Below are 18,364 nucleotides of genomic sequence, written 5' to 3'. Positions count from 1 at the left end.
CACTCTCATATCTCGACGTTCATGGAAACATATATTTTTGACAAGGATCGCCCCAAGAATTTTTCGCTATTATTCATTTATACCCTATACATATTTAAGGTCGAGGAACAACGAAAAATCATCTCCTATCGTCCCTGAATAATTTCTCAATGCTTTGTTTCTGTCAGAATAATATTCATCGTGCAAATAAACAGTGCATTCAAAATAGTGGCACTCAGTTTTCTTGCTTGTTACTGAAGAAAGAGTATGCAGTTTTCAGGTTCCTGTTTGAATCTGGAAAAACTAACAATTATTTCCTGAAGGCTAAAGAATCAAAAATTGTCTGTGTGATAGATCATAATGCGCAGAATCCGGTGCCTCACTATTGTTTCCTATTGGGATATATTTGCCATAACTAAAATTTTGCAGTGGAACGTTGGAGTGCAATAACACTACAAAATCCCTTTTTCATCTTTTTCATGATTTACCACTGATTTCCGGCGATTCTGTGGGTGAATCTGAATTCAATACATTAAAGAGAATCCAAATGCAAAGTTATTATTTATTAGTTACTTCTCTATTCTCTACATGCGTGACCAAATATAAAGTGCAAGACATTAAAACATATATCTATACCGGATGTGACAGTATGGACGGATAAACCTAAAACATAGTCACAGTAGAGCTATTAGCAGCTCTGAATATAATGCAACAAACATATTTTAGGTTCTTGGGAATTCAAACGTGGTGGAAAAAACATAACGAAATTTTATCCCTGTTTTATGTTGATTATCATAAAAATCAGAATAAGGTGCTAAAAAAATTATGAAATATTTAATCGAATTTACCCGTTCTGCGTACTTTGTTAAAATAATTACTTGTACCATTTTTTAATCTGAATCCATGAAAGACGAGCTTATTTTAAACACAATTCTATAATGAGAATTAGAGTTGTGATTTTTATTCTAAAAATATTACAACGAGTATTATTATGATTTTTGCTACACATCTATTGCTATATTCCGTAAAGAATATTTTAATACATTATACAGAATATAAACGCAACGTAGTTAAACAGAAATCTCTATTTCGAAAGAAACGTTTTATTTCTACAGGGGAAATAGTTTGTATATTTTATATTCAGATCGTCTAACAGCTCTTGCGATGACGCAACTGTAAATAATTGCGGAATTTGTAAAAACATGACACACATTATTTTACTCCCATTTTAACAGTCAAGAAACTAAAGGTTTCGAGGAATATAATTGCGAATGTTCTGAAATGCCATATATTTTATGAGTCAAAGAAGTCTTGCAAGGTCAAGTGTTTGATAAAGAGCAGAAAAGAAAAAAAAATCCAAGGCAGGCAAATGTGACCCAACTAAAATTGGATGTACCTACTACTGATTCAACATAACCCCACAAAAACTAGACATGCGCATCCAAAATGAATTTTCAGCTGAGCCTTGCGTATTCACAAAATTAGAGACTATATTATGAATCTCTTTTTTTGTTTGATGTGCTGACAATAGCAATACATCGAATTGCATTTGGTACACGGCTTCCACATTATACACATCTTGCGATTTACTGATTTTTCCCTAACGATTGTTCTCTTAATTCACAGTTAGTGAAAGAAAATGGAGAATTTCATCAGAACTTGGCAACTTAACCACTAGAGCCTTAATTGGTTTTGAATGATTTGGCAGATTCTAACAACATAAAATTTTGAGAACTTTAGAATAAGTTTAACAAATGTGAGTTCCTTGTGTTTCTTGGGTTCCAAATTTTTCAGTACAATCGATAATTGTGCCAAATTCCTCGATAATATCCCTTTGATTCCATGTGGTACATTTGCCTTAGGAATGTGGAATACTGACAAATTAACATTTGGGTTCTTTACATTAGTGAAAGTGGAGGAAATCCTTGAGCTGATCCTGTCTAAGAACCCCATATATGTACCTACATTTCAAAATGGATGATGTTAATGCTTATGAATTTTATATTGAAAAAAAACGAAAATATACCTGAATATGTAAATAGGCTGTAACGTTTATATATTTTACACAATAGTATGTACCTATTCAGGTTTTGTATCAATATATACAAAGAAGAGTTTTTATCATTTTATATCGCTTCCGAAGCATACTGTAGATTATTCACTGGTCGTATTCACGTAGTGCCATTAATATAATGAAGTGGTGAGCAAGAAATATTATGGAAAATATACGAATATTGGAATAGCACGTTCAGAGTAAATTCATTTGAATAAATGAGTGAACAATAGCTTAGGAATTTCGAGACCTGTTGAAGAAATGATTATTGGGAGCTCTTATCAGACAAACAATATTTAACCATTCGAAAAAAGGCAAATATCATGAACATTAGGATACTGATAAGAGAGCATGATGAATTTATTTTTTTAATCATACAGGGGTATCTGGAACCTGACATGAAATTGCAATTTGTATAATATACTCGTTATTGATAATCATCACATTAGGTAACTATCCCTAGTTACCTAATTGTCTAATAAGTCCTACATCTGTTTGGTACATTTTCAAGACATCATGTTGTTAACTTCCGAACGACTCGATTACAGGTGAATGCAATCTCATTACAGCCATTAACAATAAACGAGACTGCTCTGATAATTCATTCAATTGATAAATCGAAAAAATTTCCGATATTTTGGAATATAACCTGAGTGAATCTCGAGTAAACACTTTAATTTTAGGACGGTTCAATCAGAACTTTATGTACAACATAATCTTTATTGCTTGTATTACAATATCTTCAAGATACTCTTCAGCATTGACGTCGTGAGAACAATTATTATGTTATTCAAAGAAAAAGGGGCAATTTTCTGATTTCACACGTTGAATGCATTTTTTATGTATTGCAATATGATTTTTTGAAAAGAGTTGTATGTTTAATCAATCGGTGGAGAGTATTGTAGCTGTATATTAGCTCCCGTCTTCAGCAATACCTCGAGAATCAATAATTAGACCAATAGAATACCTATTGATGGAATGGGAACATTGTAAATATAGTTGTAATTGTTAGGAATTGTGATTAGTAAATGGATGAGTGACATAGTTCTGTTAAAGCTGTTGCTTTATTTTATAATCATGCCAAATAAAAATTCGGATCATATGGTGTTTCATTTTTTCCCACTTAACAAATTTTATCGAGCAAATACATCCACTTCATATGAAATGCAACTTCAGAAATGTTGTTGTTTATTCAAGTAGAAATCACGATACAACTACCTACCTAAATTATAGCTTTTCATAATGCTTACATGAAAAGTATTTCAGTGATACTCCAAATGCACACGATAATATTTTCATAATAGTTAATTTGCCCCATCATAATAAAAGTTGCTGTCCCATTTATAAAATTTTTATTGAAGTTCTCTATTTGCTGTTATCCTATTTGATTACATTTATGATGAGATATTAATTTTATTTCAGCTTCGTGGGGTGTTTATCGTAGGGAAGGCACTTAGAAAATTAGAATAGAATTGAGAGTAATTTTTGTGAAACACATTCGAAAACCGACATTGCAAAAGCACTGCCTTCTGTGGATCACTTCCTGTTTCTTTTTGGATTAACGTGAAAGTTTATTGCCAAGGGGTATAGTCAGTGTTTCCTTTTCTTGTTGCCTTTCCAAATCCATTCTGGGATATCCAAATTACGTTCGGTTTCACATTCTTTCGTATAATTTTTCGGCAGAACATTATCATAAAGCACCAAGAATTCATTCAGTGGGCACATTTCAGGGCAATCTTTCAATTTCTTCACTAAAGGCGGTTGGTCAACATCTTCTAGATGAAGAATCTAAAAATGCGGTGTTTGTATATTATTTTGATATTATTAACGTAGTTTTTGTGATGTCGAAATAGTTCTGAAAAGAAGTTACTCACCCTGACTGAATTCTTTTTCGTAGCATTGTCCTCATGGAGCTCAAAAATTATTGCTGATGAATACTTCGGGAATTGGTAATTGAATATTCCCAGACTGAACATTAGATTCACAAGATTATGCTCGTGGACTGAGAAAAGTAGCATCTTAGTGTTTGGTGGATATATCTTATTGTTGATTTTTTTGTTCCATCCATCTGTAACTTTGCTCAGCATTCTTCCTGCAAAATATATTGAGATTGATTAGCATGATTACAAAAGACCAAGCATTTTTATCTGTAATGAAATATCAATTTCCGAAAAATACTGCTGCAGGTTGATTTCCGATGTATTTTTTAAATTTCATGGATATTTTCTTGTTTTAGCCCTGATTGACTGTGAATATACAGATCAATTTGAATGATCGATTCCGTTACTATTTCTATCATTTAATTGTTAATTTCATTTCTGACAGTGAATTGAATAATGGAAAAAATTAAGGGACCAGTGAAAAATTTTAAATTTTTAGGTATCTCAAATATTTAGGTGATTCTCAGTAGGCTCTAACTGTAGAATCATCATAATAAAGTCATTTCAAAAGAAGCTTCAAGTGTTTTTAGATCAGAACTTCCAAAAATTTTTGCAAGTAATCTTGAGAAAACCAAATGTGCATTTATGAGAAATCTTTTATGTTTATTTTCTTATATCAAAATAGTTTTTTGCTCTTTGATACATTTTTCAGTTTCAAGCAAGTTCTTGTAATTCCGCTTCTACGCATTTTTGATCAGTTATTGCTTTACGTTCTTACAATCAACTTTGATTCAATTTCATCTGAAAATTGGTTTTGCAGTTATGTCGAAAATAGACTCGTTAGTCCGGTTGAAGCCAGACCTAAATTTCATACTTTTGAGATCAGCTACAAAGAGTTTTGGATTCTCATCAATCATACACATATAGATCAAGTTCTTAGATGGCTTTTACAGCAACCATGGAGAAGAGACAATAATCTGATCTAAAGCAACGACGTTGTGGCTGAGGTTTGAGGAGGCCAAACTTTTTACTGACCTTTATTTCTTAGAAATTTTCATTGATCTGAGTTTGTGGTAGGTACTACGAATAAGAAAAAATAATTTCAGAAACTGTGCAGTTTATGAAGAAATTTTCGAGAGAATGTGTTAGATACTTCAGTAAACATTTAGATTTCTCTTATTTGAAAACTTGGTGAAAAAGAAATGGAAACATTTGAAACTGTCGCAAAATTTAGGTACTTCAGAGAGAAAAATATATAAACCAATAAGCCGCTAATAAGCAATAATACTCACCACCACTCAATCTTCTGAGTTCATTATTAGAATTTTCCAGGACATATCTCTGCAATGTCAAGTTGAGTACGAAGTAGGGAAATACTTGGGTTGCCCAATCTGGAAGTGCTAAGCCCAACGAGTCTTCAGCACTGAAAAGCTGATATAACCTGAAAACATCCTCCAGATCTTGTATGTCCTTTCCAGTATTATTTCTTATGTAATCTAGGGTATCAGCATGCTGTTGCAATAAAGTCCTGATAGCAGGAGAGTCCTGAACCTTCTCCACCTCTTTTTTGTACTTAGGACAGTAATGTGTTGGACGTAATAACCACTGAAAAAGCAAATATAGAGGTTAGGTAAGGTAAGTTTGCAAATATGTTGTCAATAAGAGGTTGTTTCTTGACATTACTGGACTCACAGTGTCATCGCGACCATCTATATAATCGTAGGGAACTGGCTGCCAGTTTGGGATTTCATCGCTCCAACGCTCTGATGTGGTTGGAGGAAAAAGTCCAGCTAGTACCAGGAGAGCCGTCATCTTGGTTCGTGGTAGAGAAGTGCTAATTACTTTGATGATGCCATGTTTGTAAACGTCTCCTAAGTATGATCCATAACGTTTCTTCAAAAACTTACCGACCTTGTAAGAGTTAGATTTTCCACGCTAAAGAAGATGAAAAATGTTAGTATGATGTGAAAAAGTCAACATAAAAGCTTTTCACTTTTAACTTCTCAATCTTTTTTTTTATTGTGTTATGAAAAGATTGGGGTTTCAAATATTTCAACAATTTGACGTGAATGATAATTTAGGTCTTCTACTTTTCCCAATTAGTGAATGAGGATCAAATATGTAACTCACCTTATTCAAATGGCCTAGATCATTTTCATCGAATTTGTGTGGATCTTTCGGATAAATTTCAGATATTTGAGGGTATCTTGCACCATGCCTCACAAACTGGAAAAGAAGTTATTTTCAATATCGAGAAACCAGATAGAAATCTGAATGGGGATTCACTGATGCGGATCTTCTCGAAATACTCACATGCACGAATTACCACTTCTATAATAATCCCATTTTTTATAAAATTAACTATCATGGAAGACTTACCACATGAACTAATTTCAATGAATCTAGTCGTTCCGTTTCTATGGGTACCGAAGTAGCTAATACTACCACGAAACATAATAAGAAAAGTCTTAGAATCATTTTTGCTGATTTTTCTTACGCACTACCTGAGCTTTTTCGAGACTGGGACTTACTCTAATGAAATAATTGAGTAAGTAACAGTCTTCCTCAGAATGTATTCTGTTAAATACTGATTCAAGATCCAAAGTATCTCGTGATTAGTTATAGATTTAATGAAAATAATGTAGTGTTTACATAGATATTTGTTTATCTCCTTGAAGTCAAAGGTTCTTAATGACAAACCAATACGACAGTGTATCTAATTTATTATTCTTTCAATGAGTTGTTCCGAAGTGATTGTTCATAATAAAAATGGAATGTTTCAAGAAGAATGCCGCTTTACTGATGATCTCACCTCAAGAGAAATTCCTTCATCTCTTTTTCATTAGATTGATTGTTTGTGCACTCATAAAATGAGATATTAACTCTTCCTTCGTTAGTGTATTGTTCGGCCATACTCATAGCTTTCACAGTTGATATTCATGCTTCTTTAGAAAACAATCTTCATATTACCTGTAGTCTGTATTTGTTTATTACATATAGGTAGTTTCAGATCGATACCTATAAACCAAGATTATAGAAATACAGGGATATTTTACAACTATAACAGTTGCGTATTTCACAAAATAATGTGTGAATAGTATTCAGAGTTTTAAGATATGTCTCGATTTTTCAGGATATTGTCTTTGTTGTTTATGACCAATTATTTAGCTGAAACTTATATGTTTATTTCTTTGAAGTCAATCACTCCGCAAATTTGGAAATAATTAGATGGTCACTACAATTTCTTATAACTCAAGAAAGTCCAAGTTATTCTTATAAGAACAAAAGGAATTTAAAAACGATAATAGGTAATTACTGATTCTAGTCATGTTAATTAAATGGGAAATTTCCATCGAATTATCACAACCTCCACATTCGCATTAATATTTTTCAAAACGAATAATGAATTCATCATCAACATATCAGAGACTAGAGGAATCGTGTATAACTACTATAACGAGCTGAATAAATTTCGTATTGACGAGTTTATTGATTTCATTGCCATTCATATTCACTACTGAAGTGCTAATATTATCTTTCGCTCAGTAGGTTTGTCAAAAATTTTCGAAGAGTTTTGAAGCTCACCTAGTGATAACCGAGATCATACGAATACCGAAGATTAGTACCTAAATGAGTGCGATCCATTGAGATCGCATATACCATTACAATCAATTCTGATAAATTATAAATCCATGAATAATAGGAGTACGGAACATCCTCAAAAAGCCGCTTGAAAATTAAAGTATTTGACCAAGTCAAGTGATTTCTTCTGCTCACAAATTCGCTGAAGAGTAGCTCTATTTTTTTCAGTATTTTTCAATATTTTTTGAGGCATGTTGGTACAACAGGCGTATTTCTGCGCAACGAGCGAAGCGAGTTGCGAAAAAGACCGCAAAATACGAAAAATAATGTTTTTCCCAACTGGTTGCACAAATAACTATTATGACACTGAAAAGAGCTTTTCAACTGGAACATTATTTTGAATCAAATTTAAAATATTGAAACCGATTATAGTGCGCATGATGAAATAATGCGTCAAAACTGTGTTTGCGTGCATTTGCACTGAATGGTAAGATGCGTAGTCAGATATTAGAAATTATAGTTACATACAAGAAGGGCAAAGGAGGTGCAAGTCAATTCAAAGCCGATTAGAACCTTGAAACATAGATACAAGGAATGGAAAATAAACATTTGTTGTTGTCCAAAGATTGGAGTGAGATAGTTGGTTAGTGTCGCCAATCACAATTGACATAGTTAAATCTGACATCATTGTCACATCAGTTTTCCATACGAAAAGGTAGGAGCTATATGAATTAATTTTTTTTTTACGCCACTGCCTTAGTGTCGCGCTAGACAGAGAAGAATCGAATGTTTGTAGGTACCACAACAAATACATTCATAGAAAGTCAATGTCCATTCCATGTATTTATGTTCCAAGATTGGAACGGTCATGTAGTGATATTTGTTACCCTAGTAGATTCGGGTGACTTGAGAAGATTGTTAAATTCACCTTGTCATATTTTCAAAACGTTGATCAATTTATCTTAAAAAGAGGTTCGAATATGCTTAATGACTCAGACTATTGGTTAGGATACCATGCTCGGATATAAATTCTGAAAAAAATAAAATATACTGCTCATAAGTCACCCACCGGTTCGGGATCCTTGGGACAAAAGTTGAAATCTATTGATTTCTCAACTCTCAAATGAAATAGGTGACTTGGGACGGTGTATAGTTTTGAAAAATGAGAATTTGTGATTATATAGTTGAAATTCGGTAAGGAAAGTAAAGCGAAAGTAAATATATTGCAACTCAGATGTAAAAAAACTGAACAAAACAAGGGAACTTTGATTTCCTTCATCTTTTAGTAATTTCTTTGTGGAAATAACGTAAATAATAATATCCTGCGGAATATTGGCATATTTACTGCTGCCAATGCGCCGCTTTTTTCTATTCGGCATTGTCCCAAGTCACCCTATGAAACAACAAAATAAATGAATGAGATCCGTGTTGCCGTTTGATTTGTGAAAAACCTTGTTTCATGACATATCTAATATCCTACGTATCCAGAAAAAAATTACACATGCACAAAGTGAAACACAATTACAGGACCCTAGAAAGTACGAGGGCCTTAAAAAACTCTCTTTTACTGTCCTGAATTCGTTAATTTTTCCTGTCAATTCAAACGCTCTGGTCACGGCAAACTCAACAGTAATGAATTTTTAAACTAACCGAAAAGACGCTACACAATCTTATAAGTTTGTCCCTTCACTAATAAATGGTAAGAAACAAAGAAATTGTCCCAAGTTACAGGACTGTCCCAAGTCACCTGAATCTACCATAAAATTGAAGGAAACTGCAGATATGTAATTGAACTTATTATCTTCAATGACTCATGTAAGTAAAAACTTATATCTCGCATGAAACTCTACTGCGTATATAGAAAGGATTGATGGATTTATATAAAAATATTTCAATACTATGCTATGGTTGGGTCTCCATTGTTTTTTCTAGAGTTGTGTAGTATATCACATTTTTCCTACAATTCATAGTCCATACAGAGCAAAGATTTAAGTAAAGTAATGTATTTAGACACCGCATTGTGATGAATGTGTGTGCTGAATTACAGTGAAAGAAATTCCGAAGTTCACCCTCAATTTCATTGAGTAAAAATATACAGGGTGTTTAATACATATCCCTCACTGCAGGCAGCGGTCACAGGCATCATATTTTGTTTATAGATTATTTTTTCAGGCTATCGACAGAGAGAGTTTCGTAGAAATCAATGCACTGTACTTTTGAATATTTGATAATCAACAAACAAGGTTTTGGGGCTGTGCGCGTTTTCAATTTCATCCTGCTTTCTTTCTGGGCTGTAATTGTACGAAATCCCCACTATCAGTAACATCAAAGAATCATATTATTCAATAAAGACGTTGAAAATATCATCTATTAACCAAGGTTATACAAGACGGGCTTATCAAAACGGAAAACGGAAGAGTCGAGATTACAGGCGGTGTAAAATTCATAGTCTTCGTGTAACAACACCAATCTCTAAATTTTGTGCAGTAAAAATGGAGTAGGCGATTCTCTATTCAGAGCTTCTTTTTATGCTGAATTGTAATTTTTTACTCCATTCAATTCATTTATTTTCGAATCTTGGAAAAACATTGGCCTTCCTGTCAAGCATGTTATGTTTCCGATGATTTATTGTTGTTAACTCTCATACTCGTACACCAGACAAAATATTCTATGTTTATGTGGTATACCAACAATGAAAGAAAAAATTCTGTTAAGCTCTCATGAATTCCTGCTCTGGGAAGCGTCAAGGAAATCAATTTCAAGATTGATTTTTGGACATCCGATCTCAACTATTGTAGAGAAACAGTGAATAATTTTTCAAATTGAACAATGTACATTTGGTACAAGTTATTTAAAAAAATGTGTCTATTTTTCAAGAGTAGCTAGTGTGGTGATTTAACAGTCAAATTGTTGAAAAATTCTGCGAAAGTTGTAGAAGAACTTCGAGAGACTAGGTCTGTGGCTAATGTAAAAAACAGAAGTAATAGCTGACCCCAATGGAGTATGGACAACTTTACTTCTGTAGAATAGGGAAATAAAAATTCACTTAACAGTATTAGTGGTCGGTGGATAACAATAAAAATTAAAAAGTTACACCCACATAAAAACTGAAATACAAAGATTCAAAACTGAAAAAGTTTTATTCTGCATTCATTCTCTCAGAATTTGTTAACATATTTATTCTCTAACTTTCAGGCAACACAGGCCAAGAACTCATGAAACTGCTACCTACTAAATCTTACATGAAAAAACTTCAAACTAAAGCCCGTTTGCAACAGCCGAGAATTCTCTGGAGAATTCTCTGGAGAATTCTCTACAAAATTCTCGCAAGAAAACGGCAGAGATTATTTTGTACGCAACTCAACAGAGAATTCTACCGAAGTGCGTATGTAACGGTACGTAATTCACGGCGCATGAATTCTCGAATAACTTTTCTAAAGAATTCTCGGCTGTTGCAAACGGGCTTTAGACACAAACAGAAAGTAAAAAAATTATAGTAGTATATTTAACTAACGGCCGGTTTCACAGGCTTTAAGCCCGTTTGTAACAGCCGAGAATTCTCTGGAGAATTCTCTACCAAATTTTGGTAAGAAAACGGCAGAGATTATTTTGTATGCAACTGAACAGTTTTTTTACCGATAGTGCGCATGTAACGGTAAAGAATTCACGGCGTATGAATTCTCGAGTGAATTTTTTAGAGAATTTTCGGCTGTTTCAAACGGGCTTTAGACACAAACAGAAAGTAAAAAAATTATAGTAGTATATTTAACTAACGGCCGGTTTCACAATCAAACCTAAAGTCGCTTCAATTTTAAAGCTTCTTTTAAACCCACTAGAAATGACACTAAAGGCAACTTTAAGCTTAAAGTGATTTCAAACTGGATTATGGAACTGGACGTTAATAATTTTTGTTTCGATATGCTTACTTATATAACCAATTTATTTATTGATCTCCATTGTTCTCAGTAGGTATTCTGTTGTGCCTGGCAGATAGTTCCTCTGTCAGTTGGTCTCCTCTCTCATTTGCTATATCATCCAATACTGCTCCTATACTATATAGGAGCTGAATCCACCACTGCGCCATCTAAAGATCACCTCCCAGTTACAGAATTCTAATGAACTCTGTATCTGGAAGGTTTCGAGTAGTTTAAGCCTCTAATACAATTTTCCTGCTTGAAGCATTTTTCCAAATCGCTTGCAATGGTAAAGAAACAGGAATATTAGCTTTTTCGCTTGATTGTATTATTAGCTTTTTCGCTTGCTTCGTTTCCCGAGAGATCAGGAAGTCAGATTGAAAGACCTTATTCTTGCCTATTTAAAGAGAAGAATTCTATACTCGATAAATAAAGGTTAACATTTCCACAAAAAGAACCATAACAATAACACTTTGCATTGAATCTATGTTGGGGTTTTCTCTTCTTATGAAAATATAGGTACAATCAATCTTTAACCCAGGCCAGTAACATCTCATGGTTTCCATTCCAATCAATACCTCCGAAAAACATGGGTAAAGACATTGAGTATTAGAGGTTAATACTCAAAGGTAAAAAGCAAACTTAGAATTAACTAAATTACATCAGCGGATCTTCTCATTATGATCAAAATCAGACATTGAGCTGCATTATTTCCAATAAAATATGTTATTGTATACCCATTCTCATCTGATTCGTTTTGCAGAGAATATGTCGACTATGGAACCTGAGTGTTATCACCGTGTTGGCCCTCACCTTCTACAACATTTTCCTGGCGTTCAGGTTGAATCGAGATCAGGAGTGTCCCAGAGCAATAATAACTCCACGAAGAGATTTTCAAAGACTGACTACGAAAGTAATAAAGGAAAACGTTTTCCCAACCCAAGGGGAACCACACATTCCATTCGATATAAATCTGGGTCGTTGGGATAATAAATTAGAGTATAAATATTTTGACAACGTGTTTTTGGGAGCTCAATTTTCGAATCTAAGCAAAAAGCACAAGACATGCCTGGCAGCTCAGAGTTCCTTGGACAAAATATTCTCGATCATCCAAGTCGCCAACCACTGGGATGGACCAATCTCTTTGGCGGCATTTGGCTCAGGAGATGAGGAATTCAACAATCTTCTACTATATACTACATACCTCAGAGAGTGTTTTCCGAAAGTCAAGGAAAAAGTAAATTTTCACTTTGCCTTCCCTAAAAACCATGCTCCATCACGCATATTCATCAACGCAAGTTTACTCAGTAAATTAGACTGCGATAACCCTTACGGTTTAGTGATGCAGCTTAGCAAGAACAAGGATCGAAAGAAAATGATGAGATGGAAGAACCAAGTAATATATCCTCAGAATCATTTGAGGAATTTGGCGAGGAAGAACTGTCAAAGTGATTTCGTTTTTTTGACAGACATCGATATTATTCCCAGTTATGGGATGACTCAACAGCTGGACGATTTTTTTGAGAGCGAACATTGCGAAAATATGCTTTGTGCTTTCGTTATTCCAACTTTTGAATTAGATGAAAGAGTGCGATTCCCTCCAAATAAGTCAGAACTGCTCAGATTGGCAGATAAGGGTCTTGCTAGGCCGTTCCATCAAAAAGTTTTTATTTTCAATCAATTCGCTACAAATTTCACTAGGTGAGTATTATTTCCGCATAAAATTTTTTCAGACATATATTTGATATACTCAATCAACTATCGAACAGTGGTCTGATGGATAGTGAGAAATTTTGAATTGAAAAGAATATGCTCCAGTTTCTGCTCATTCATTCATATTGGCAGTGGAGTTGTGGGAATTTTGTTGTTTGTTGTTAACACAACTGCGTTTTCCCTTGATTATGGTTCTCTTGCACCAAAATATAATCAGTGACAGAATTATTCTCGTCATAAAACACAGAGTACTAAATAATTACTAATTGTCCTAAGAAATCTTAGAAAAGAAATCTAGTAGGACAAATACTCTTCAGCTATACGTTGAATGCATTTTGTTACAGATGGCAAGACACAAGAAACGATGGTCCTGATGTGCACATAAATCACCAAGTTACCAACTTCGAGTTTTTATATGAACCTTTTTATGTTGCTAAAGATACAGTTCCTCCTCATGATGAAAGGTTTGTTGGATATGGGTATACTCGTAATACTCAGGTGAGCAAATTGAGCTACGTATAATACTTTCGGAGGGGTCTACATCGTTTCAGTTAAAAAAGAGAAAATGAATGTCTTAAGTCAGAAACCACTAATTTATATGGGGTTTTCATTATATTTCATTTCAATCAGTTCGTGATCTCGGAAATTCCGAAATATTTTTATTCGTCAAACGGAAATTTTTTTTTTCATTGAAGAACAAATATTCATGTTATTAACTTTCCGAGGTAAAATTATCTCTTCCATGGATTTCCACATGAAAAAATTTCTCGAAAAGTCTCGCCATTGGCTACAATTCGTATCCTGGTGAAATTTCACCAGAATACCATCTTTTCGATGAAAGTGGAAACTATTGTAATATTCTACTTCTACTTATTGTTCAAGTGTTCTGGCAACATCCCTCATTCTGGTAGCCTTCCGCCCTTCACGCCATTTAACGCTAGAATGATTACATGTATCCTATTCGTACATCACGATAAAGTTTTTGAAAATTTTAGGAATTAATCGAATCCATATTATGTTCAAAAGGAATAGTGGAAAGCCTAAATTTCTTCAATTAAGAGGAAATTAATGGTTTGCGAATATACGCTCTGAAACATTATTCATTAATAGGAATTAATTCAGATGCATACCACCCGCCGATATGAATATCGACATGTGATACTATCTTAATGAGCTAGCCAATTTGCCATAGTCAGGGCCACCAAATAGAGGATGATCCATCGAAGAAAATCAGATGCTGACCATGGTTTCGGTTTCGTTTGACCTCGTCTGAGCAACATAACTTCTTCAGTATTCATATCGGTGGGTGGTAAGCATCTGAATTACTTCTTATCCATTCACTGCCATTCCTGATTCCGCCGACCGCCAGTAATGCCAACCACAGATCTACCAAAGCTATTCTGAGTACTTGGTAGATTATTCCATATTTATTATCATTGAGTATGAGGGTTTGTTACTCCATAAAAAATAGAATAGAAGAATAATTGATATTCAGCACGAAATGGATTTCAGCTAACAAAATACTTCAATAATTAATATCATTATATCCCAAGTACGTCGATGAATGAGTATACAATGGATATCCAATATTGGTTATCCAGAGTACGTTCATGAATGGATGTACAATGGATGTCCATTATTGGATATCTACAGTACGTCCATGAATGGATGTACAATGGATGTCCATGTCCATTTGAACCAATTATAGATGTTCAATGGATGTCCTGTGTTTACTGGTATTGAGCTTAGCTTCAAACCTCACTCTTGATAGTTCATACTTTTATATATGTTCCTTACTCAATCCCTTCGTAATCAAGCTATTGCTGAATTAGTTGAAGTAGCATCCGTCAAGCGGTTGTTGCTTCGAATATTTTCAGAAAGAAGCGAATGTATCACTTATCCTAAACTGTAGTGCCTGGAATACGCAGAGGTTCTTAGGACTATAAAGCTAAGGTCGCATGTATCCGTTTGACCGAAAAAAAAACGTACGAATTGACATTACATTTCGTTACAATAAACGGTATGTCACATGCTTCCGCGTACGGCGGAAAATTCTTCAAATCGAAAATAACCTCAATATTTGGTTTATAACAACGTTCTGTCTTCTGTCGATGACTAGATCTGATAAAATTATGGAATTCACAGTGAAAAACCTGTCATCTTTAATAGGACCATTCCAACATTAAGAAAAATAAACATTGATTTGAGGTTATGTTTAATCCGATATCGGACAGAAGTTAAAATATTTTTACTTTATACGACGTCGTATAAACATGAACCGGCCCATCCATCGGATAATTTTTGGCGCCAAAAATGTGGACCAATAAGAGGGCCGTCGTATTATCGTGCCGTCGGATAAACGGATGCATGTGACCTTAGCTTAAGTCCTAAGAAAGATAGCAGATAGCGATCACGTGATAGCCGTTTGCCAATTACTTACTACAATTGGTTCTTCTCTTAGGCTTCTGTTCTTAGGAAGTCTGTATGACTTAACAGAGTTATAGTGGGTTTATGCAGAGTTACTATACAAGAACTACCACCTTAGAAGGGACTAATTTACTTGGCAGATGGCGTGCACGTGTTTGGAAACTGTCTATCAGATTGGTATTAGTTCTTAGTAACTCTGCATGAACTCACCATTAGTTGTTAGTTCCTGAGAATCATGACCCAGAAAAGGAACCAATCCAATTGGCAGATGGCTTTCACGTGATCACCGATTAAATTGGTTCTTTTCTTCTTATTATCTTATTTCTTAGGAATTCTGTATTACCCTACAATCGGTGTGTAGTACTAGGTAGAGAAATTTATCATACATACATACTAATCAAATTAATTCAGATGCATAACATCTGCATAACACTCTGCGGATACATACATGCATACATACATACTCTGTACTTCTTTGAGAATTGATTAACTTCAGATTTAAAAAAGATAACAGGCATTTCTTTTCAGGTATACGAGATGTTTTTAGCAGGATATCAATTCTACGTTCTTTCACCAATATTCACGATACATTGGGGACTGCAACTCAAGAAAACAAGGCCTCCATGGAGGGAATCTCAAAACACCAAGAATATGAAGAAATTCAAAGAATTCAAACGGGAGCTTCTAGTGAAATACAAGAAAAATCCAGTGAAGAAACCGGAGGTGGGATTTCCAGTGGGCATGGGGAAGTTTTGAGGAAGAAATATTTGTACAATTGAATAGTTAGTCCAATAGAAGCAAAACGAACTGAAACGTCGTTGAGATATTTTTGAGAGTATCATTAGCTATAATTGTATATTTTCTTTAAGCGGAGAGAATAAAGTTTTTCCAATTTTTTTGTTAGGCTGCTGTTTCATTTCTTTCATTTCAATATTTCTTCAGCATACCCGTGCACCCGTGGTTCACAAACATTTTCAAGAACTATTTCTTTACCATAAGTGAAATAACTTTGATGCGAAATAGTATCATGTGGCGGGTTTTCCTGAGATGGGTTTTTTGGGATTCTTTTTGATTTTCTAGTGACATGATTCTACGAAGGCGTAGAAGGGCCACATAATATTTTAAAAATATTTTTCCTTAAATTCCGACTTTGAAGTCGGAATTTAGTTAAATTCCGAGTTCAAAGTCGGAATTTAACAAAATTCCGAGTTCAAAGTCGGAATTTAACTAAATTCCGAGTTCAAAGTCGGAATTTAACAAAATTCCGAGTTCAAAGTCGGAATTTAGTAAAATTCCGACTTTGAAGTCGGAATTTTATTTACTTCGAAACCGATACAGGCTAGATGCACAGGGTGTTGTTCTTCGACGACATAGATTATTTCTCAATATATACAGAGGGTAGGCCTGGAACCTCAATGTTATTTTATGGTTACTATTTCAGTACTGGGGTGGGGGAAGGTTGTGCCAAACCTTACTTCCACCTGTCTACGACCATAATTACATAATTATTCAGAAACATGGACCTAATGACAATTATCTCCAATGAAATTCATCAAGTGAAATCTGAATCCTCTCATGAATATCTCAGCATATTCGGAAATGAACCAATTCGTCAAAGAGCTGCCTATACTTATGAGGTTTTCTCACCGTTGTAATGACCTCTTCATGTGAGAAACATCAAAGCACACCGGGTGTACCTCGGGGTGTACTGATTTCTTGTCCATTGAGCCTCACGAGTACATATGAGAAGGAAATTTTTTCATAAAATATCCGGAATATACCTAAAAAACAGTTGTGTCTAAAAAAATTTTCATGTCATGTCATGTCTGTAAAAGGTTGTCACGAGAAGGCCAACAAACTTGCCAGAGAGAGCGCACAAACGCCACTCACTGGCCCAGAACCCTTCTGTGGTATAGGAAAATGCACCTACAAGAAGGAGTTTATGGAGAAGGAGAAAGCCGAAAGGGAAAAACTCGGGCGGAATCTCCCAGGAATGGATCACTCCAAAAAGTTCCTTCGGAACTTTGAAACTGCTGGATCCAAAAAATATCTGGATCTCAGTAAGAACCAACTACACCTACTCACTGGCTTTCTCACAGGACATTGTCGCCTAAAGAAGCATCTGTTGAGAATGGGTTTGTCGGACACTGACGAGTGTAGATTCTGTGGGGAGGAGGAGGAAACTCCTATTCACCTGGTTACGGAATGCTTTGCCATTGCAAGCCAAAGGAAAGAGTGCTTTGGACGAGAAACTTGTAGGAGTGGGGAATTATCCTCGTTGAAGCCGTCCCAGATATTGGATTTCATCAGATCTCTGGATCTGGAAGGCGAGCTGTAAAGGGCGCGATGAAAACAGCTCTGTTAGGGGGCACAATAGACCTTAAGGTCGCAGTGAACTGTAACCCCTTCTCACTATAACTATAACTATAAAAGGTTGTCATATTATTGTTATGACCTCTCATAGAAGAAAACTCAAATAATAATGTACACCCTGTGTACATAATTATTCATTCATCATAAATGTGGGAACACCTTGTATTATATGAATTTGAATATTTGTAGAAAAGCAAACTGTAATACAGGAACAAATCTACGTCGTCGTAGAACACCCTGTAGAAGTTCGGAACTGAATAAAATTCCGAGTTTGAAGTCGGAATTTAGTAAATTCCGACTTTGAACTCGGAATTTAGTAAATTCCGACTTTGAACTCGGAATTTTGTTAAATTCCGACTTTGAACTCGGAATTTAACTAAATTCCGACTTCAAAGTCGGAATTTAAGGAAAAATATTTTTAAAATATTATGTGGCCCTTCTAC

The 18,364-nt window shown here is 34.7% G+C and overlaps 3 protein-coding genes across 3 annotated transcripts in view; 2 read left to right on the top strand and 1 right to left on the bottom strand.

Moving 5' to 3' along the window:
• Nucleotides 1-2,634, top strand: part of LOC123316141 (acetylcholine receptor subunit alpha-like) — a 76,559-nt gene extending 73,925 nt beyond the window's left edge. The window contains exon 11 of the mRNA XM_044902130.1: nt 1,606-2,634. Within this exon, the coding sequence (XP_044758065.1) occupies nt 1,606-1,650 (45 nt within the window). The 3' untranslated portion in view covers nt 1,651-2,634. The remainder of the gene's footprint in view (nt 1-1,605) is intronic.
• Nucleotides 2,635-2,738: 104 nt separating this feature from the next.
• On the bottom strand, nt 2,739-6,510 carry LOC123316143 (venom acid phosphatase Acph-1-like). The gene is made up of 6 exons (XM_044902134.1): nt 6,292-6,510; nt 6,043-6,138; nt 5,605-5,847; nt 5,205-5,517; nt 3,907-4,124; nt 2,739-3,820 (listed from the first exon to the last, which is right to left on the bottom strand). Exons 1-6 carry the CDS (start codon nt 6,388-6,390, stop codon nt 3,623-3,625), a joined length of 1,167 nt encoding a protein of 388 aa, XP_044758069.1. The 5' UTR covers nt 6,391-6,510; the 3' UTR covers nt 2,739-3,622.
• Nucleotides 6,511-9,249: 2,739 nt separating this feature from the next.
• Nucleotides 9,250-16,451, top strand: LOC123316142 (beta-1,4-glucuronyltransferase 1-like). The gene is made up of 4 exons (XM_044902133.1): nt 9,250-9,309; nt 12,172-13,109; nt 13,466-13,619; nt 16,077-16,451. Exons 1-4 carry the CDS (start codon nt 9,301-9,303, stop codon nt 16,302-16,304), a joined length of 1,329 nt encoding a protein of 442 aa, XP_044758068.1. The 5' UTR covers nt 9,250-9,300; the 3' UTR covers nt 16,305-16,451.
• Nucleotides 16,452-18,364: the final 1,913 nt, after the last annotated feature.

The sequence above is a fragment of the Coccinella septempunctata genome, chromosome 6 (assembly GCF_907165205.1).
Source record: "Coccinella septempunctata chromosome 6, icCocSept1.1, whole genome shotgun sequence".
NCBI lineage: Eukaryota > Metazoa > Arthropoda > Insecta > Coleoptera > Coccinellidae > Coccinella > Coccinella septempunctata.
The sequence above is the reverse complement of the archived record's forward strand: the minus strand, read 5'-3'. Positions and strand labels throughout refer to the sequence as shown.

Excerpts from the sequence above, each read along its gene's own strand:
- LOC123316143 (XM_044902134.1), bottom strand. The coding sequence starts at position 6,390 with ATGATTCTAAGACTTTTCTTATTATGTTTCGTGGTAGTATTAGCTACT. Across the intron at positions 5,848-6,042 it reads ATCTAGGCCATTTGAATAAG|CGTGGAAAATCTAACTCTTA; the intron begins GTGAGTTACATA and ends CATCTTCTTTAG. Across the intron at positions 5,518-5,604 it reads TAGATGGTCGCGATGACACT|TGGTTATTACGTCCAACACA; the intron begins GTGAGTCCAGTA and ends TTGCTTTTTCAG.
- LOC123316142 (XM_044902133.1), top strand. Across the intron at positions 13,110-13,465 it reads TTCGCTACAAATTTCACTAG|ATGGCAAGACACAAGAAACG; the intron begins GTGAGTATTATT and ends ATTTTGTTACAG. Across the intron at positions 13,620-16,076 it reads GGTATACTCGTAATACTCAG|GTATACGAGATGTTTTTAGC; the intron begins GTGAGCAAATTG and ends ATTTCTTTTCAG.